General features: G+C 38.5%; 1 protein-coding gene across 5 annotated transcripts in view; it reads left to right on the top strand.

Moving 5' to 3' along the window:
• Positions 1-22,146, top strand: part of coro1cb (coronin, actin binding protein, 1Cb) — a 93,466-nt gene that overhangs the window by 68,021 nt on the left and 3,299 nt on the right. For 4 of the 5 annotated variants that reach the window (XM_053485846.1, XM_053485848.1, XM_053485849.1 and 1 more), the window contains 3 exons: positions 9,671-9,775; positions 13,371-13,516; positions 18,596-18,653. In XM_053485846.1, the coding sequence (XP_053341821.1) occupies positions 9,671-9,775; positions 13,371-13,516; positions 18,596-18,653 (309 nt within the window). The remainder of the gene's footprint in view (positions 1-9,670; positions 9,776-13,370; positions 13,517-18,595; positions 18,654-22,146) is intronic. The other variant, XM_053485847.1, reaches the window with a different exon arrangement.

Genomic DNA, 22,146 nt, shown 5'->3' with positions numbered 1-22,146 from the left:
ACAGAATTCCACCACCCTCAAGAAGTGATTCACATCAGCCCCTATCCTCACCAATGTTTGCCAGGAACAGTCTTCTCATTCAATTCAATGACCAGACAGAGAGGAAGAATCAAGCACCTGAAGTCACCATAAGATGTGTCACCTCTTGTGACACCACCTCCTGGAGCAAGTTCCTACCGTGGGTTGAGTATGCCCACAGCTCTCCACACTCGATGTCACATCTCAGTGCTGCCTGGGCTACTAGTCACCCTTGTTCACAGCTCTTGAGGAGGAGTTGGACATCCCCTTCACCATCACCAAGATAACCAAGTCAAAATCAATCCCATACCCCATGTCATCTCCTTATATTAAATCCTCCATGAATTGAATATGATCTAGCTTTCAAAGGTTGTGTCGTTCAACAGACAATACCTGCTGGAAATATGGCATGCTGCAAGATGCCACTGTGTGGGTTGTGGTGTTGCCAGCTTATTCCATGGATGCACTTAAGGTACCATATGTGGAATTTTAGTCTGGTAGATTCAAACCTGGATGTGTCCTTTCACCACTTTCTTTTTCAACATCCTCTTAATCATTCTACCCATGATCGCAGTCTTTGAGTACAGACATAACAAGTTAAACAGGTTCCTGTCAAATCTAATGTAGATAATGTAGCCACTGTTATTTGATGAGAAGAGCCTGAAAAAGGGTCAGTGCCAGAACACAGCCCTGCTTAATACTGCTGATATTTAGGAAGGAATCCAAGAAAGATCTGTTCAATTAAGTTTAGTTAAATTATATTTTTGTAGTGCTTTTAACAATGGTCATTTGCAGTGCTTTAAATGGAGCACGAGCAGCGATTTAGTTCTAAACTCGCTTCTGTGAAATTAGCGCTAAAACAATGTAATGACCTGAGGATATAAAGCTTTATTCTCGCGTTTGAATTAATCAGATCTACCACTGCAGATAAAACACCACGATTATGCCTCGTTTCATTTAGTGTTTCTAGGCATTTTTTATTCAAAAATACCTGTGCATCCTATGGAATAAGATCATTGTCAAAAATATTCGTGCGTAAAAAAAAGATTTATGTGTAATTCTGTCTTTTGTCTGAGTTGGGTTCCAAAATCTACGGCCACGACAGCTTACAGATACGAGATTTTGTGTGTTTGTTACAATACAACTCTGAAATATACGACTCTGACCGTTTACAGACACAAAACTCGTTTTTACAACTCCTCTGTTTACAGACGAATTGCGAAATTACGGCCACGAACGCTGTGCGTGAAACTACTGTGAAAAATACATAATCAAGGCCACATGCACAGCCTCCTAAAGTCTTACCTACTATAGTTAAAACATCTCTGTAATTTTACTTTTCTTAAACATGTCCGAATATGTGGAAAAAAAAACTTACCTGAGACGATGAGAGAGCGCTCGACTGGGGTAAAACAGTGGCGGGTAGCATGCGCCGAATCGATTCCTCTTCCCTCGGATAGTAATGCCTGTGCATGTGGCCTTGATGACATATTTTTGACAGTGGTTTAAAGGGATCATACAGAAACAATTTTCATTAAATTTTAATATGATCTTTAGGGTCCTAATGAAAAGTTTGTAAGATATTTAATTAAAAATTCGTTGTGTAAAAAAAACACTACTTTTAACTGGTAAAAACTAGCTCTGTTCTCAGCAACCTATTTCAGTGCATGTTCCTTTAAATGCTTATGATCTCTGCTGAGCCCATCCCCCCAGTTCTGTGGGGCGTGTCTTCACAACACACGAGGGGTATAGCCACGGGAGTGTAGTCCAGTGCGGGCAATGCTTTGGACTGCATTACCCTCAAAGCATTGCCCACAACGCAGTGCTTTGTGGGGAATGCAGTCCAAACTGGAAAACGCTGGAATATAGAGCCTGAGCCTTTTTCTTAAGTAGTTTTTGGTTTGATTTAAGTACTGAACCTACGCGGAAGTGTGTAATATCGCCTGTCAACGCAGAAATTAAAAGAATGGACATGCATCGACTCGATTTGTCTTTCTCATCACTGCATGGGCATGAATTAACGGGCTGTTACGCTGCCGCGAGCAACAACAACATAAAGCGGAGAAACTTACCGAGAGAGATACGGACGCGATGTGTTTACTGATGTGTTTACATGACTTCTTAATCTTCGACAGACACCGTTATAAACCATCTAACGTTACAAAGGTAAGCATAATATAGTTTTCCGACTACGTACACAGTTTGCAACTAGACGATCACCTTAATGCATTGTTTATTCTAAACGGGCGATTAGGGATTATATAGAGACGGATGTACATAGAGAAGACTACATAACCATGCTCTATGAGAGTATAAGTTAACTTACACTCCGCATTCATCGTGATTATTAGAAAAGGCGATCTGCAAAGATTCATAGAAAAAGAAATTACTCACTGAGCCTGGTGAAGATGAAGCAGGAGCACGAAGCGTTAGTACAGATCCATTTTTTAGGAGCAGCTTCCTAGTAAAACCTGCTTTATATTGACCCGCGTTTATAAAGCAGTCTGGTGAAAAATGATTAGTGCAAACAAGAACGCATTTAGGTAAATCGGGGGTGACATTAGCTTTAAAAACTAAATTCAGCCACTGCGTCCTCAGCGGCTCAGATGTCGGTAGTGAATGACGACTGCTGTGTTCGCTATTACACCCAACAACTGTACACCACACTCGCTTAGGCGCCATTTTGCTCCAGCGGCGAAAAACAATGGCCGACAGCTTCTTCTCACTCTGGGCGGGTCTTTGCTAAAACACCAGTGTCAATCAACTAGTGTAGGAGCGGCCTCTTGTGGTGTGGCGTCACAGTGAGGCATTTGAGATTGGCCTGATTTCAGAAGGGGCATGTTATTATAATAAATGAAAAGAAAACCACTGGACGGCACTTTATCATCGTAGAGTGGTTGTGTACGCACTCTCCTAACACACAGTTCAGTCCAAACACCCTAAAAAAGTGCATGTAGGCCTGTATGACCCCTTTAACACACAGCATTCGTATGCGTAATTTCGCAATTCGTCCGTGAAACAGAGGAGTTGTAAAAACGAGTTTTGTATATTTCAGAGTTGTGTTGTAACAAACACACAAAATCTCGTATCTGTAAGCTGTCGTGGCCGTAGATTTTGGAATCCAACTCAGACAAAAGACAGGATTACACACACAACTTTTTTTTTTACGCACAAATATTTTTGACAGTGATCTTATTCCATACATCCCAGCCACAAGCCCCCTTCAGACAGAACTTTTAGCCCAGAGGGTGATGTAGTCACATGTACAGTACTTGTGCAGCATTAAATCCAGAGATAGAGTCAACCAGCTTGTTTTTCTTGCTCACAATTTGTAATGTTGCAATGTACAATATAGAGTGGTGTGAAAAACTATTTGCCCCTTACTGATTTCTTATTCTTTTGCATGTTTGTCACACAAAATGTTTCTGATCATCAAACACATTTACCTATTAGTCAAAGATAACACAAGTAAACACAAAATGCAGTTTTAAATGATGGTTTTTATTATTTAGGGAGAAGAAAAATCCAAACCTACATGGCCCTGTGTGAAAAAGTAATTGCCCCCTGAACCTAATAACTGGTTGGGCCACCCTTAGCAGCAATAACTGCAATCAAGCGTTTTTGCGATAACTTGCAACGAGTCTTTTACAGCGCTCTGGAGGAATTTTGGCCCACTCATCTTTGCAGAATTGTTGTAATTCAGCTTTATTTGAGGGTTTTCTAGCATGAACCGCCTTTTTAAGGTCATGCCACAACATCTCAATAGGATTCAGGTCAGGACTTTGACTAGGCCACTCCAAAGTCTTCATTTTTTCTTCAGTCATTTAGAGGTGGATTTGCTGGTATGTTTTGGGTCATTGTCCTGCTGCAGCACGCAAGATCGCTTCAGCTTGAGTTGACGAACAGATGGCCGGACATTCTCCTTCAGGAATTTTTGGTAGACAGTAGAATTCATGGTTTCATCTATCACAGCAAGCCTTCCAGGTCCTAAGGCAGCAAAACAACCCCAACCCATCACACTACCACCACCATATTTTACTGTTGGTATGATGTTCTTTTTCTGAAATGCTGTGTTACTTTTACGCCAGATGTAACGGGACACGCACCTTCCAAAAAGTTCAACTTTTGTCTCGTCGGTCCACAAGGTATTTTCCCAAAAGTCTTGGCAATCATTGAGATGTTTTTTAGCAAAATTGAGACAAGCCTTAATGTTCTTTTTGCTTAAAAGTGGTTTGCGCCTTGGAAATCTGCCATGCATGCCGTTTTTGCCCAGTCTCTTTCTTATAGTGGAGTCGTGAACACTGACCTTAATTGAGGCAAGTGAGGCCTGCATTTCTTTAGATGTTGTCCTGGGGTCTTTTGTGGCCTCTCGGATGAGTTGTCTCTGCGCTCTTGGGGTAATTTTGGTCGGCCAGCCGCTCCTGGGAAGGTTCACCACTGTTCCATGTTTTTGCCATTTGTGGATAATTGCTCTCACTGAGGTTCGCTGGAGTCCCAAAGCTTTAGAAATGGCTTTATAACCTTTACCAGACTGATAGATCTCAATTACTTTTGTTCTCATTTGTTCCTGAATTTCTTTGGATCTTGGCATGATGTCCAGCTTTTGAGGTGCTTTTGGTCTACTTCTCTGTGTCAAGTAGCTCCTATTTAAGTGATTTCTTGATTAAAACAGGTGTGGCAGTAATCAGGCCTGGGGGTGACTACAGAAATTGAACTCAGGTGTGATAAACCACAGTTAAGTTATTTAAGGGGGTTATTTAAGGGGGGAAATCACTTTTTCACACAAGGCCATGTAGGTTTGGATTATTTTAAAGCATTGCCATAACTCTCTTGGGCATGGAATCAACTAGAGCTTCACATGTTTTTAAGGGAATCCTCTTTCACTCCTCCTTGATCATGTCACGAAGCTGCTGGATGTTAGACACCTTGCGCTTCTCCACCATCCGTTTGAGGATGCCCCACAGATGCTTAATAGGGTTTAGGTCTGGAGACATGCTTGGCCAGTCCAGCACCTTTACCCTCAGTTTCTTTAGCAAGGCAGTGGTTGTCTTGGAAGTGTGTTTGGGGTCATTATCATGTTGGAATACTGCTCTACGGCCCAGTTTCCAAAGTCAGGGGATCATGCTCTTCTTCAGTATGGCACAGTACATGTCGGCATTCATGGTTCCCTCAATGAACTGTAGTTCCCCAGTTCCGGCAGCACTCATGCAGCCCTAAACCATGACACTCCCACCACCATGCTTGACTGTAGGCAAGACACATCTGTCTTTGTACTCCTCACCTAGTCGCCGCCACACACGCTCGACACCATCTGAACCAAAAAAGTTTATCTTGGACTCATCAGACCATAGGATGTGATGTTTGTTGACAGCGGTTCAGACATTAATGGCTGTGTGTTACAGTAAGTTATTTTGAGGGGACATCAACATCATACCATTATACAAGCTGTACACTGATTACTTTACATTCTATTAGAGTTTTATATCTTTAGCGTTGTCCTTTAAAAAGATATAATAAAATATTTACAAAAATGTGAGGGGTGTACTCACTTTTGTGAGATACTGTGTGTATATATATATATATATATATATATATATATATATATATATATATATATAAATCAAGGCCTGCTTTACGCAGGGGCAAGAGGGGGCAGCGCCCCCTCAAATAAATATCTGCACATGTTAATATACTCACAAAATGAATATATTACAAGTTGATAAAATGATCTGCGCTAGCGAAAAAATCCGCTAAAAAAGGAACACTACACGATACGGTATTAGATTTCCCTCATGTGTCTGTCCCTCCGCTGTGTGTATTCATTCACAGGCTGCAGCGCACGCACACACACACACACGCACACACACACACATGGTTCTCCCCTAAGCCTTTGGTAAACATCCAATCACCATCCGTATGCAAATGAGTCAAGACGTAGCCTAACGTAGTGTCGTGTCAGATTTCAGCACGGTCACGGAGTGAAAAGATGTTGAAGAAGCTGCAGCGTTTTTTTAGTTACAACAAGCACAGCGATGAGTCCACGCCCGCTGAATTTAACAGACTGAAGACAAATTACCGTTATCTGACAGACCCCTATGCAAAGCCTATAGTAAAAGCCTAAGTAAATGAATATAGTCAAATTTACCTTGTGTTTTCTACTATAATATCATAAACCAAATCTAAGCTAAGCGTTACATTTTCAAGTTTTTGTCCTGTTGGCAGGAATCCACTATAGTAAAACCTATAGTAAATTTGACTATATTTATCTACTTAGAGCTGTTCATTTATTATAAAAAAAAAAAAAAACATATGATCTGTTCTATAGCCCATCTGCTTTAACTTAGTTTTTTTTTTATTATTCATAAGACAACCTTTCAGTTTTGTAAATATTATAGTTACAGTGTGATAAGTCTTACTAAAGGTTAAACGTTTTTGAGAATTTGAACATCCAGCTAAATCAGGTGGAGACGGAGTTTCAGGTAAATTTCAGGTAAAAAAAGATCTGATGAGTTGCAATGAGTATGCACTTTAAATATACAGTAAACAATAAACACTGCCTTTTGCAAAGTGAAAGTGAGTGCCGTTGATCAAAAGGCTGATAAACGCACGCGCAGATATGAGCAGATTTATCGATAAAACTGCAGACATACTCCCCCGGAAATGCAACAAACAAATATATAGTCTATTCGCTGAATACAACGCGACAGCGCGCTCCGAGGTTAACACCCGCAGACCCCCAGTTACTGTAATCCCTCTTTTCACCTTTCATTCACGATAGGTGTGAAGTTATCAAACCGGTTTCACTAATGGGGGAATTGGCAGTATTGAGGGTTTTAAAACAAATTAACAAGACCGAGCAGACGTCTCTGCCTAAAATGTATTAAACCAGAAAAACATAAAATAAATAGAAAATAAAATGTTAGATGGTACAAATTAAATCAGTCCTCATAGTTGGATTTGATACTTTGAGTATAATTCATACATTTACTGAATATATTCAGATTTTGTAAAATAATGAAAACTGATGTCTCCGTTTCCTTCCTCCTTCCATTTGTCTGCATCACCATTCTTTCCTCGTTTTAATCTATGTATTTAAGTGAAATATATTTTGCATAAAGGTATAAATATTCCTTTTTATTTATGGACAGGTGTATTATGTTTGATATAACGATACTGTATATGTTTGAAGCAAGTTCAGAACTAAATCGCTGCTTTGCTCCATCTAAAGCACTATCACACTAAAAAAAACATCCGATACGTTTAGAAGCTTCAAATAGAATGAACAAACTAATGAATTTTCTTAAAGCGTTATAGAATTAAGTAAAACTTTCCTTTTTGTTATAGTACGAAGCCCCTAGATGGACAAAGGAGGAGAAAAAACAGCAGAAAAAAATCATGCCTAAAATTTTGGGTTATTATGCAAAACATGAGTTGTTTTTTTCTTCCGCTGTTTTTTTCCCTTCCTTTGTTCCCTTAGAGACTCTGTAGTAGGTTTTCTCAGTTGAATATGTAAAAAAAAAATCGCTGATGATCAAAACACGGGAATTAATGGTGTATTGTCCAATTGCAAGTTAATCTTGGAGCTAAACTATTTGCTTTGGGTGAAAGCGCCATCCAGCGATCATTGTGTGTCAGCGACAACTTCCCATTCAAAACAATAGGCAGTCAAATGACCTGTGAAACGCTGTTAACTGGTGCTGCGCTTCTCGTGTTAATGTTGGAGCCCCCTAGTGACGGGGAGGAATTGGACACTACTAAATTAGGGAGAAAATCGGGTAAAAAAATCCCCCCTCAAAAAATTAAATAATAAAGTGTAGGAATGTCCAGTCCTGAACTATTAAGTTACAAACCTTCAGAGAACAACTGTCTGCATCAACCGAGGCTAGGACCTCCTCATAGTAAAATAGAACCATCCCAAGTAGACCACACGGGGCTTCCATGTAATGAGATCTCCAACCAGAAACAAGGAACCAGGATGAGTCCGAAAGGTCCAGAGGGGGTCTGGACCAGTGGCAGGTCAGGAGACAGGGAGAGAGATTGAGAAGGGAAAAAGTATGGTCTCTTAAAGAGAAATAGTTATGGTCACAGTATATTAAGTGCAGAGTGCAATCAGGGACTCTGGCAGGACTAACAATGACAGCATAACCTAAAGGGAGAGGAAACCCAGACTATACCGTCACTACACTGTCAACATACGACAAACATTCACAAAAATCCTCTACATCCATGACTCTCCCAGATCTGATCCTTTATCCAAGGCAAATCTTTTCACAAAAATGCATTGCTAAATAAATAGCGTAGACAGTCTTCATCAGTCTTTGACCCAGCTGCCCTAAATATTGGAATTCAGAGTTAATCTGATAAACTGAGAAATTGCAGTCTATTGAGGATGGATGTTATCATGCATATTGACAATGAGGCTAACTCGGGGGACTGTGCCCTCATCCCAGCACAGGGAGACTAGCTCATGCAGTGGCTGAAGCAAGGAGGATATTCTGCCCTTTATGGTTTCATGTGGCATGTCATTTATACCTGGTGCTTTGTCAGTTGTGAGGGAGTCCAATGATTTGCTGAGCTTCTCCATCAACAACACTTTACATGGCTTCTCCATGTTGGGCATGTGCTTTGTACTACTAAGAGTGGCACTGGATGTATTTGAGAGGACAGTTCTAAGTAGTGAACAACAGTTTCTTGTTAATACGTATCTCCCTTGTCACAGATCTCACAGGGCTGCAAGTGGTTATTGGCCACTTGTTTGGCAACATGTTGTGTGTTGCTCTAAGCACATAGAATATAATAAGGATAGGTTCTAGAATTCTATTCTATTCTAATTCATGTCATTTGTAACATAGCAGCGGTCACTAGCACTAAAGCCTTAGGTTCTTTGAGGGATGGCATGGTAATTTTGGAGGGGGAGGGGTATTTTCCTCACTTCCTAAACAGTTTATTACCACTAAACATTCAGATCTCTGTCTCTGCTGGGCTGATGTGCTACATGTTCCTCTTTGTGACAGCACCAGCATAAATACCTACAGTAGTTATTTCACATCAATGATTGCACATGAATTTGAAGAGAGGTTATATTGTATTTAAAACAAGGAAAACTTTCATGACATCCTGTACTGTTTATGCATAAATGATACCATTAATAAAAAAATTTAAAAGAGTATTCCAAAAGAAAATTAAATCAACCACGTTTCTCCCCAGAAACCATGTATATTTATCGATAGATTTTATTTCAACTTATATGTCCAACCTTAGTGATTAACCAAAGCCTGTTTAAAAATCAACCCTCTTTGAAAGTGATAATTTCTACATCTATGCATGTTTAAAGTATGTTTGTCTCAAAAGAATAAACAAATATTTTTCGTTATAATTCCGGATTGCATATATTTTATCATAAAGCAATGGGTGCCTGTTTACGTCCTGCATGACTGTGTATATGGGGGTAATTTGGGTACTGTCATTTGCATATGATGTAAAAAAGAACTCATTTTGATGTCTTAAGAGACAAGCTTTGTTTATGGTTCATTTATCATACTGCATTTTGCGAGTTTGACTTTCATTTGTATGCAGCTGCATAAAAACACTGTGTACTTAAGTTATCATTATCTGATATGTTATGACACTTAAGATGGAATTTAATTTGCAGAAAAGCATGGACGAGCCAATCTCAGTACATGAAATGGACACCAGCAATGGAGTGTTACTTCCCTTCTATGACCCAGACACAAACATTGTCTACCTGTGTGGAAAGGTAAGAGATTTGCAAACATGTTTAAATACAATGCTGTTTTTAACCTTTGTGGCCACTATCTGGAAAAAGTCACTGTGCCTAAATGCTTACATTTTAAATTTCCTTCTTCTGTTGTGAATGTTTCACCGAAATCTGTGCAAATGTTAATTGGTCACTGGGTGCTACACATTATTTATGCAAAAGTAAAACCAACAATTAAATAATTTCACTATTATTCCTCTTGTAATAAATTAATGGATATTGAAGTTTAATGTTTAATATTTACTTCTTAAGTTTTGAACTTAAGCTACAAGATTACAAAATAGAGGAGATTATAAATGACATTTAGCTTATAACAAGTAATCTGACTTAGAAAAGTGGACTTCCATGAGTGTTAATATATTGTATACCATCACTAGGATGTTTAATTATATCTATCCATATAGTTAGTTATCCTACATTTTAGCTATTTGAGGTTAAACCCAGAACAGTTAACTACTGTAGATATTCTAAAGTGGAATAAGTGAAGACATAAAGAGAAAACTACAAAATTGAAAGGACTGACCACCACCTCCATGGTTTATTTTCTGTTCCATTTGGTTACATAGTACTGGAAAAGATTTTAAATCTACATTTACCCCGTTAATTATACTAACTGTTAGTCACCAGCTTAATGTTATTACTGCCAGTTGCAGAAGGATGTGTTGCCAGAGCCAAATAAACCGCTTATTAAATAAACTAACCTTCCAAAATATTGAATAAACAAACTAATTAAAATCTGTTGATAATCAAGTTTGTAGAAATGTTGCATGAAAGCAATATCACACATGAGGTCATGCTGTAATATCGCACTGCGCCTTCATGCCAATATGCATTACAGCTATGCAGATACTGTATTTAGTAAAACATCACTCCCTCTCATCTGATATTACTTAAGGATACTAATATGTGTTTGTTTGTTTTTTGCACTGTTTGAAATACTTTTTTTTATTTATTTTTTTATTTACAACACAGTGTCAGGAATAAATAACTATAACACCATTCTCTGTTAAGCGATACATAACCACAGGACATAGGCTGTCAACTTGTTAAACCATGTCTATGAAGCTCTTTGCATTTTATAATTAAATTGGCAAAATGAAGTGGTGGTCTTGCTTTTGTGTAGAGGAACCATTTAAAATGTTTATTGGTAATTAGGATTGTTAGTGGTGCTTGGAAAGCATTACTATTATATTATTAGTATTAAAATAATAAAATATGTATTAAATAATAAAAATAATTTAAATAAAAAAAACTATCATTTTATTATTTACTTTTATTATTAAAATAATAATTATTTTTTAACTTTTTTTGTTTTCCACTTTATTTGTGGTGCTTGTGAAGCGAAGCACTACTATTGTTATCTCTCAGACTTGTTATTCTTTTTTTTTTGTTTATTATTATTCATCTTCCGTACAAAAGTTTGTTCCGTACGGTTTGTCTTAGACCCATGAATGAGATGTCAGATTGTTTTTGGGGTGGGCGATAAATTTTGTAGAAGTCTCAAATTTACCACATTTACCACAAATTTGCAAACTGTGCTAACATACCAAGCAGGAGGATATAAGTTTTACCCCTGGGGCGCAAGAGGTGCCCAAATTTGCCCCATTTGATTTTGGTGCATACCTATTCCTGTACCATTTGTCGTAAACCCATGAAAGAGGTGCCAAATTGTGTGGCTTATTCGGGAATGGGGTGGTATGACTCTTGAGAGGTGGGGGGTAAATTGTATTAACCTAAAAATCCCATAGATTTAATCTTGAGAAACATTTTGGCGGATTCTAGAATAGAGTGAAAATTTCGTAAAAAGATCTAATTGACCACATTTAAAGAGGCTTGCAAGGTGTGTCAGAACATACCACGCACAAGGGTATTAGGTTTCCCCCCGGGGGTGCAAGAGGTGCCTAAATTTGCCCCTTTGACTTATAATGGAGATTTTGGCACGTAAGTAGTCTTGTACTGTTTGTCATAGACACATGATAGAGGTGTCAAAAGCCTCGTTTACACTGCAGGTCTCGATGCCCAATTCTGATTTGTTGCCTATATCTGTTTTTTTTTACTGTCTGTTTACACGTTCTTTCAACTATGACCCAATTCCGATTCAAGTGTTTTCTCTTGCCATACCATCTGAAATATTGCACATATTTAAAGGGAGATTCTAGCGCTACTAGCCATGATGGACGAAGGTAAAATATGCTTGACGCTAGATCTGAGATATATGCAAAGTTTGAGAAACGTCACTATGGTTTTAAAACAGAGGAGAAAAAAACGCCATAATTGCAGTCTGTGCATATGCTTCATTCACCAAATACTGATTTTTTAAATGTTATTTAGCCTAATTAAGCATTAACACAAGGTGGACGGGGGGCTTTTCCTTTTTTCCTGCGATGTTATTCTTCCACACGCGCTTCCACCGGAGAATAACATTATGTCATTAAACCGCAAAGAAGTCACAGTTGTGATGACGTACAGAACACAACGACTCAGGAAATCCGATCTGTCTGTTTACACGACAATCACATTAGCACATATTTGATTTATATCTGATTTATTTCCACATATGAAACGAATGCATGCAGGTTTTTTTCCTGTTTACATGGACATAGAACATATCCGATATGTGTCACTTATGAGCAAAAAATCGGAATTGGGTCAGATTTAACTGACAGTGTAAACGTAGCTAAAATGTTCTACGTCATTCAGTAATGGGGTGCTTGACTTTTCTTAGTAGTGGATGGGAAATTGCCCTAGCAGGGGGCAATTAACATATAATGGTAACTTCCATAGGAACTATGAAACTGAACACAACTGTGGATCCCATTGTCGCAGAGGCATGGGGGAGGGCTCATTTAACTCAGGCAACCAATCAGTCTTTTTTGCTAGCATTATGCTGACATTATTAGCACATTGCTAACAATATTAGCATGTTGCTAGCATGATGTTAACAATATTAGCATGTCGCTAGCATTATGCTAACTATAATAGCATTTAGCTAATAACACCATTAGCATGTTGCTAGCATGATGCTACATTTTTGAGGTCTTTATACTGACTGGCCAAAAAAAGTAGCATTCCAGAAGAGTTTATTGGGAGAAATATTATAATTATTATCAGCAACAAATTCCTCTATATTAAATATTGTTCGTGTAAAACTGATGCAGTGGCTACAGTCTTTCTTTTTGTGGCCTTAAAGTGTGGTAAGCAAGGAAGATTTTATTAAAAATTCCCATGCAGGACACTTTCACAGAGGGGAAAAAAAGCTATGAACTGCACACGAGTAATTTATATAAATTGGAAGGGGTGTCTAGAAAATCAGCTTTCATCTAATCTAAATACAGCATTTCACATATAAATAGTATTACTAAGAAAAACTGTAACTGCTTAACTGTCAGTTTAACCTCAACTTTTAGTAACACTGGTCTTGTAGCTCCAGTATCTAAACTAAAGAGATAAAATTCAGAAGCCAATTTAATTAAAATGGGCATTTAAAAAGATAACATTTATGTCAAACTTATTGTTTTGGTAAAATATGAAGTCTACTATTAAGTACTGTTCAAACTTTTGTGTCTTCACACAGGGAGACAGCAGCATCCGCTATTTTGAGATCACCGATGAAGCACCGTATGTTCATTACCTTAACACCTTCTCCAGCAAAGAACCACAGAGGGGCATGGGCTACATGCCCAAAAGGGGCTTAGACGTTAATAAATGCGAGATTGCCAGGTACAGAGCACCATATTCTTTTTTTTGCCAGCAGAAACTGAACTTAATCTTGTATACTTGAGTAACTCTGTTGGACACTATCAGGCCAAAAGTTATAATAAAAAAGTAATATTTTATTCAACTGCCTTTAACTTTGATTACAGTCCACAATGTGGTGACTAATTCATGTGTAAAAGTAATTCCTCATAGTCCTGGAACCACTCTCACAATTTGAATCTTGGAACATGCATGTGCCATTAGGGACGAAAAAATCCAATGAATGGATAACCTGATGGTGCAATACATTTAGGTTGATTCCATTTTTAAACACTGAACCAACTCCAGATTATGACAATGCTTCCAAAAGCTTTTACAGTGATCAATGTGTATGATGGTTGCATTATTTCATTTGCTTTACTTCTTACCCTGATATGCCCATTGCTCTGGATTAGCAATGAACCCTCGGATTGCGAGTAACGCAGTTTGCGATTTGTAATAAACTTTGACTTGAGAAACGAGCAAGTCTTGGTTTCCGAGTGCCAAGTATTATGTATCAGGCATGTGCTTCTTGTTTTGACGTCACGTGATCACAACTGAGCCAATGGTTTGTCTCTCTTGCGCTTCAGAATTGTGGTTAAATCATTTCCCCTGCTGGGTCTTAGTGCTCGTCTCTTACTGGTATAATCAACATCCGTGCAAGGTTTACTGTGTAAGAAAGTCTCATTAGAAGGTTAAAAATCCATTTTCTCCCTCAGCCTCTCTTATGAGCGTGCATGCGCATAATTTGACACTGTGACGGTTCACACACCCTCTCTCTCGGGACTAGAGGGGCTTCATACACACACAGCGCCTGCGCGCATAAACAGAAACACTTATCTGTCGGGATTTATTTTTTACTGTTTTTTAAAAGTTAAGGTGCAGGTTAATTTGTTTTATTTGTACTTAATATTTTGTGTTAATTATTTTTGTGTAGTTATTTTTTTGGGCTGTGAAACGAATAATTTGAGTTTCCATTATCTCCTATGGGAAAATAACATTTGATTAACGAGTATTTTGGAATACAAGCCGCTTCCAGAACGAATTATGCTCTTAATCGAAGTTTCCACTGTATCTGGGCTCATCAGACCATCAAGTATTTTAGTGATCTTTAGATTGTGAGTGTCATTTATTAAATACACTATATTGCCAAAAGTATTCGCTTGCTTGCCTTCACATGCATAGGAACTTGATTAACATTCAATTCTTAATCCATAGCGTTTAATATGATGTTGACCCTTTGTAGCTGTAACAACTTCATACAAGCTGTTACTCTTCTGAGAAGGCTTTCCACAAGGTTTAGGACTGTGTTTATGGAAAAAAATTTCTACCATTTTTCCAGAATCACATTTGTGAGGTCAGACTGGTCCACAAGATGTTGCACAAGAAGGCCTGGGTTGCAGTCTCCTCTCTAAGATGAATCCCAAAAGTGTTCTATTGAGTTAAGTTTAGAACTCTGTGCAGTCAAGTCAAGTTCTTTCACACCAAACTCGCCCCTCCATGTCCATTTATGGACCTTGTTTTGTACACTGGTGCGCAGTCATGTTGGAACAGGAAGGTGCCTTCCCCACATTGTTCCCACAAAGTTGGTAGCATGAAAGAGCAAAATATCTTGGTATGGTGAAGCATTAAAAGTTGCTTTCACTGGTAGTAAGGGGCCGAGCCCAACTCCTGAAAAACAACCCCACACCAGTTCCAACATGACTGCACACCAGTGCAAATCAAGGTCTATGAAACAAAGATGGTTTTGTGTGAAAAAACTTGACTGGCCCGCAGAGAGTCCTGACCTCAACCCAGTAGAAAACCTTTGAGATGAATTAGAGCAGAGACTGCGGGCCAGGCCTCCTCGTCCAACGTTCAGTGTCTGACCTCAAAAATGCACTTTTGCAAGAATGGTAAAAAATCCCCATAAACACATTCCATCTTAAACCCTTTTGGAAAGCCTTTCCAGAAAGGTTTAAGCTGTTATACATAGCTGCAAAGGGTGGACCAACATCATATTTAACCATATGGATTTCGAATTGAATGTTACCCAAGTGAATATGCATTTAAGGGCAGGTGAGTGAATACTTTTAGAAATATAGTTTATGTAAGGGCTGTTCCCTAGAGCGTCCTGCAGTCCAAGTACACTTTTGTGTCATTTTGGATTTTGGTGTAAGGACTCTTATTTTGACTTTTGTTGCTATGTGTTGTTGTCTTCACATTTCTTGAGTTTAGGTTTTTCTCATGTAGTTCTTGATTATTCTCAATTTTAGGGTGTATAATATGAGGTCTGAACAAATGGACGAGGGTGATCATTGTTATAAAGTATACCTGTGGACTCTGGATTAATGCCTCAATACTGGATGCAGTAATGGATTTGTTGGAAAAGTGCTCAGAATACATGACCCTGAGATGCTATTGTAATTTAAAGCTCCCAAACTTCCACTGTGTCCATTGGAACATCACAGGTTGTCCCCCACTAGTTTCTAAGTTCTTCTATTCCAGATACACACCAGTGTTTTGATTTGGCTGCCTAAACTCTCCCCACACCTGAAATCATTTATGTAATTCTCTGTCTGCTTTAAAAGGACGCCAAGAACGTCTCTCATTGCCGGTCTCATTCTTGACTTTCAGGACCCACTTCTTTCTGTGCATCATTCACATTTAACTCATTGAGTTTATCCAAGCCCTTTTTTAATTTTTTGTGCTTATTAAAAGACTTCTACTGTACCAACAAGTTGAGGACAGTTTTGATTGTTCCCCCTGGGGCAGAGGGGCAGCAAAGCAACTGCTAAAACTTTGTCAAGGTACACATTCTGTTTATGACTCGGCTATAATTAGTCCCCCGTACAGACTATAATTTCAGATACTGTCAGCAGCTTGTCATTGGGACAATAACGCTATTTACAACATGTTCCTGAAAAGATTATTAGTTTCAAACAATGATTAATTAGTTGCTTGAGTTTTACAGTGCGATCTTCATGAACTTATGGACTTGGGAGGATGAGTTAACACTTGTATCAGGCTCAGATGGAAGGAAAATGCACAATCACATTCTGTGGTCTCTTCAGCCGAACGAATCCCAGTCAAACTCAGATCATCCTAGAAGAACGGCAGTGCCATCTTGAAATGACTGCATGCTTCATCTGTAGCTGAGACAGTAATTTCTACAGTACCTTATTTGTCCATTAAAATCAAATTCCCTCTGGTGAGACTAGCAGCCATAGAGGATTTGACTCAGAAGAACTCCCATAGCATACATTCCTTATTTTACATAGTAATTATTAGTGGAAATAAACCTTACACATTTCCTGATTCAGGATCAGACCAAACCTGTGGCACAACTGTCAAAGACCTGGACATTCTTTCTTTTCCCTTGGGTTCTCCCCTGCCAGTGTAAGCCTTGAACAGAAAACCCCTGTATTCAATCACTCATAAAACTGTTCCCATCACCCTAATTTGGGGAAATCATTCTGAGATCTCCTTTCTTATAAGCTTTTATGTCCCATTGATTTAGATCTTCCATGGTTACTTGAGGTAACATGACCATCATGTAATCAGGTTTCATGTAATTCAATTCTTGGATTCTTCTTGCCTGTCATGACATCTCAATTCTGTTACTACACCCACAACTTTCCCTTTCATTGAGCAGAAATGTAAAAATCTTTCTGGAGAACATTTAAGAAATTTGGATGTGAAGCCAGAGTTGCATCTCTCTCTCGCTCCACACAGGTTCTTTGACTGTGTGCTCAACCTCCTTCCTGGATTGACTCCACCTGGGTAATTACAAAAATTACAACAACAGTTGCTTGTTTTCATTTTTACTTGATAGCATTCTAATTTTATCCTGCTCCCTAAAGAAACATAAACTTAACAAGTCCAAAACTGGAGAACAAGCTGTATGTAAATGCAGGTGCATCCAGAATACAAATAGGTTCTGCCAAATTAAAAACAGTCACAGACTGACAGGAATATCAGTGTTTTCTAGATTATTTTTGTAATGGTTTAAAATAATTTTTGGATGATTGTCACACACACCCGTTCTGCCACCGGCACTAGGATCCCGAAAGTAGTACGGTCGCAAAACAGGAAGCATAAAAGGAGACAAGGTGGCGATACCATCCATGCTACAAAGGGCTAACCGCCAAGTGTGCTAAATATTCTGATCATCCCAGTTAGTATCGTGACAGAATAACTGAGCCACAAGCGGTAAACCCAGCGGATAGTATCGTGACAAATTTGTAACAGGTCCACTTATTTTTTAACAAGTTGACAGTTGAGAACGGAACATTTGACTTACGAATTTCTGCAGATACGAAATAGAATGCGGATCTACAAACATTCGTAGATGCAAACAAATATTGAAAGTAGCTCATGTTCATTGTACAAAAAATAGACATTGCACTGCACCAGATAACAATATTTATAATTATATACAATATTTTCAGTGTGTAAGTATATGTACAGTATAAAGACTCCGGTGTGTGTATTGTATGTGTGTGCATGTGAGTGTGCAGGTGAAATGAGTCGGGTGACGCTTGTATGTCAGGGACTAACTGTATCTATTTTTCTATATCTCCTGTGAAAAAAAATTATTGATCTATAATTGAAGTCGAGTGGGAGGTTCCTTTATGTGGTTTGTGTGTTCACTTTATTTTATCTTTGATGGATAAGTAAGGGAATTTGTCCTCTGTCACCTCATATTTGTACCCCAGTTAATCAGGACATTATGGATAAAGGCTTGGAGGGTTCTACATAATCCAGGCAACTCAAAGTACATTAAATGAGAAATATGCTTAATTTATATGTTTACTATAATCCTATGGGTATCAATAATTGTGGCACGTTTTAATTTAAAATATATAATTTTTTAATATTATTTTTATTATTGTTTTTTCAAGCCAATGATGAAAACTTTAATGAAAAATAGATGATTGTCCTCTTGATTCAAATATGCTACTTCTTTCAGAAATATGTCATGTTATGGAACAAAAAGATATTTCACTTTTCTTTAATGTCATAATTAAAGATGATCTGACTACTTTTTGTTGTGTGATTTGACACTCATGTTTATATTCAAAGGTTTTATAAACTTCATGAGAGGAAATGTGAGCCAATTATCATGACTGTCCCAAGAAAGGTACTACTCACTGCTAATTGTAATTGTATTAACAATGCACTACTATTGCATACAAATGCATCATGAACATGACTAAATATAAAACTTTAATAATCATTTTAACCAGCATGCCAGTGTTCACCATTCAGCATTTTAACCAGCAGGGCAATTATGTACGAGGGTGAGTCAAAAATTATCTGCACTTTAACTATAAAATTTATTTTAAGTAAAATTTAGAAAACACAAATGTTTTTAGACACAATCTCCTTTCCCTTCAATATACTTTGTCCATCTGTCAACGTGCTTTCATATTGTCCTATTTAAAAAAAAACCCTGTTTTAGGCTGACCTGCGAGACACAAATGCACTACTGTCTTCAATTCTTTATTAGAAGTAAATACTCGTTCTTCCAATTAAAATAAAGTCTGTGCACAGCGTCAAGTCTGGGCAGATGGGCAGAAATGTTCAGTCCTGCAGGATCACAACGCCCTTGGACAGCAGTCCTCTGGGTTTAATCCAGGGTTTAGGCTGCTGCCCTTAATAAGCATCTCAATGTAATGAGCACTGTTGATTGTTAAACCTCTTACCTGAAAATGTTCCATTACTGGCTCTTGAGAATCCCAAAAAACTGTAAGCATATTTCTTGTTTTCGTTCCATACTCTGCCATTTCCTTCCAGGCAAGTAGTATGGAAGCATAGCGATGAATCCATGTCTCATCCCGAGTAATGATTATTATGCGCAGATATCCGCATGCTTTTGTTCATGCTCTTCCATTAGTTGTTTTGGGACAAGGTACTAATGGCACCCTCGGACCACGAAAAAACTAATTACTGGATGCTGTTTATCTTTTATGCAGATCAAAAGAGGGGTAACCATTTTTTTGCTCTCACCACAGTTACAAACGAACTGATCTTACACATTCGCACATGTGGCCAACAAAGGTTTTAATATAATCAGAGTGTGGAAATTTTTACCTCACCCTTTTGTGTGTTTGTGTGTGTGTGGGTGTGTGTGTGCGCACGCACACACATTCACTGTCCACCTTTTTCACCTGCTCATTTAAACATTTATCGAAAATCATTCAGGTCAACTGGTCAAGAGCTTCAGCTAATGATCACATCGAATGTCAGAATGGGTAAACATATTCTTTGTGGCTTTAATTCCAGGCAGTGTTGTTGGAGTCAGATGGGCTGGTTTGAAAATCAGAACATGCTGATCACCTGGGAATTTCACAAACAACAATCTGTGCGCCAAAATATACAGCACTAAAAACATCTCGAACGCTCTAGCCCTGCTACAGGAAAACTTTCCAAGACTAATCATTTAATATGGTACTGATATCCCATACCTGTCCTATTCCCCCGATTTTATAACACCCGATGCCTACTTGTGGGGAATGTTTAAGGAGAGTGCGTTCAACTATGAAGATCTGCCAAGAACTGTGCCTGCATTACGCATGCAAGTTGTCTCCTTTTGCAGGAGTTCGTTTCGGGATTTGTTTGAGAATCTGCATGAACAATATGAACACCATCTACAGCGATTCAGGGCACACTTCGAACACTTACATTACGCATACCATGGGGAATCAATATGCTAATAATGTGTATGTCTGGAGAAATAAACTCACAGATGACAACATGGTAATATTTTTTTGTCTTTTCAGTACTATATATTTTGGCACATACTGTGTTTACATAGAATGGTGGTCAAGGCTCCTTTAGCACAAATTACTGGATCAATGTAGTTAGTTGCTATTAAGGTGATGATCATCTTGTGACACTGCTGAGGCAGTTTTTAAAGACCAGGTTGTTTTGACACCAGCTTTCTGCTCATCTGTATCATTGGGTCGGGTGGTTCTCCTCTTTCAATCTATAAGATTCAGGTCAGGTCAGCGAATCAAACACAGTAATATCATAGTTAGCAAACTAGTTTGCGGTAATTTTGGCAGGTTCTACATAAGTCTTGCTGGAAAAGGAAGACTCTTAAGCTCCCTAAAGCTTGTCAGCAAATAAAAGCATGAAATGCTCTAAAATGTCTGCATAGACTGTACAGTTGACTTTGGAACTGATAAAGCACACTAGACTAACACTAGCATTTTACATGGCACCCCATATCATCACTGGAGTTGGACTTATTTTTCAAGCCAATGATGAAAACTTTAATGAAAAATAGATGATTGTCCTCTTGATTCAAATATGCTACTTCTTTCAGAAATATGTCATGTTAGTGCAAAATTTATGCTTATCTGAAAAAAAGTCCTTTTGACCACAGAACATGGGTCCTTTTTCCAGCCCAGATAACAAACTTCTAAAATTGTCACTGGTTTAGAAGTGGCTTAATACTAAGAATGCAACACACTTATCGTCTTTAACGCTTTATCCTGTAGTCAGGGTCGCGGACCTGGAACCTCTACCAGGAGGCTTGGGGCATGAGGCGGGGCACACTCTGGCCAATCCATGCAGGCCACACACATACACTCAATTACACACACATACTATAGAAATGCTAAATAGCCTAGTCTGCATGTCTTTGGACTGTGGGAGGAAACTGAAGTACCTAGAGGAAACCCACCAAGCATGTGAAGAACATGCAAACTCCATGAACACACAGAGATGGAAATCGAGTCTGGCCGGGAATCGAACTTGGACCCTAGAGGTGCAAGGCGACAGTGCTAATCACTATACCAGCTTGAATTGATTTTGCAATCTTCTTAAGGCTGTGGCCATCTCTGTTGCTTGATCACCTTTGACTATGACATTTTTTTCTTCCGGTCAATTTTACATGTATTTGTTTTGATACAGCACTCTGCAAACAGCCAGTTCGTTTAGCAATGACTTTTTGTGGCTTACCCAATTGCACAACACTATACTGTATATATACGCTCATAACCCACTTCATTAGATACATTTTGCTAGTACAGGGTTGGTTCCCCTTTTCTCTGAAGTTCCTGCAGATTTGTTGGCTGCACATCTACTGTATAATGCAAATCTTCTGTTCCATGTTGTTTATGCCAAATTCTGGCCCTACTAATCTTGACCTTAACCAGATATTATTTTGATTATTGTTGTCTTTCTGTCAGCTTCAACCAGTCTGGCCATTTGCCTTTGACCTCTGGCATCAACAAGGCGTTGTTACAACTGCTGCTGATATTTTCTCTATTACAGATCATTCTCTGTAAACAATAATGATGGTTGTGCATGAAAATCTCAGTAGATTAGCAGTTTTGGAAATACTTAGACCAGCCTGTCTGACACCAACAACCATGCAATATTCAAAGTCACTTAAATCACATTTTATCCTTATTCTGATGCTCGATTTGAACTTCAGCAGATGGACTTCCCCATGTCTAAATGCCAAATAAAGTGTGTGTGTGTGTGTGTTGTTGTTGTTGTTTGTAATATTTGGTTTAGGGCAATTTTCTAATTTTTGCCCCTGTACACCAAAGGCCCTTCATTTTCGCAGCTTCAAAAGTAAATGGACAATTGACTGCCAATTATGGTGTGTTTTACAGTAT

This window comes from Clarias gariepinus, chromosome 24 (genome assembly GCF_024256425.1).
Source record: "Clarias gariepinus isolate MV-2021 ecotype Netherlands chromosome 24, CGAR_prim_01v2, whole genome shotgun sequence".
In the NCBI taxonomy this organism is placed as follows: domain Eukaryota; kingdom Metazoa; phylum Chordata; class Actinopteri; order Siluriformes; family Clariidae; genus Clarias; species Clarias gariepinus.
Note: the sequence above shows the minus strand (reverse complement) of the source record. Positions and strands in the feature narration are given on the sequence as shown.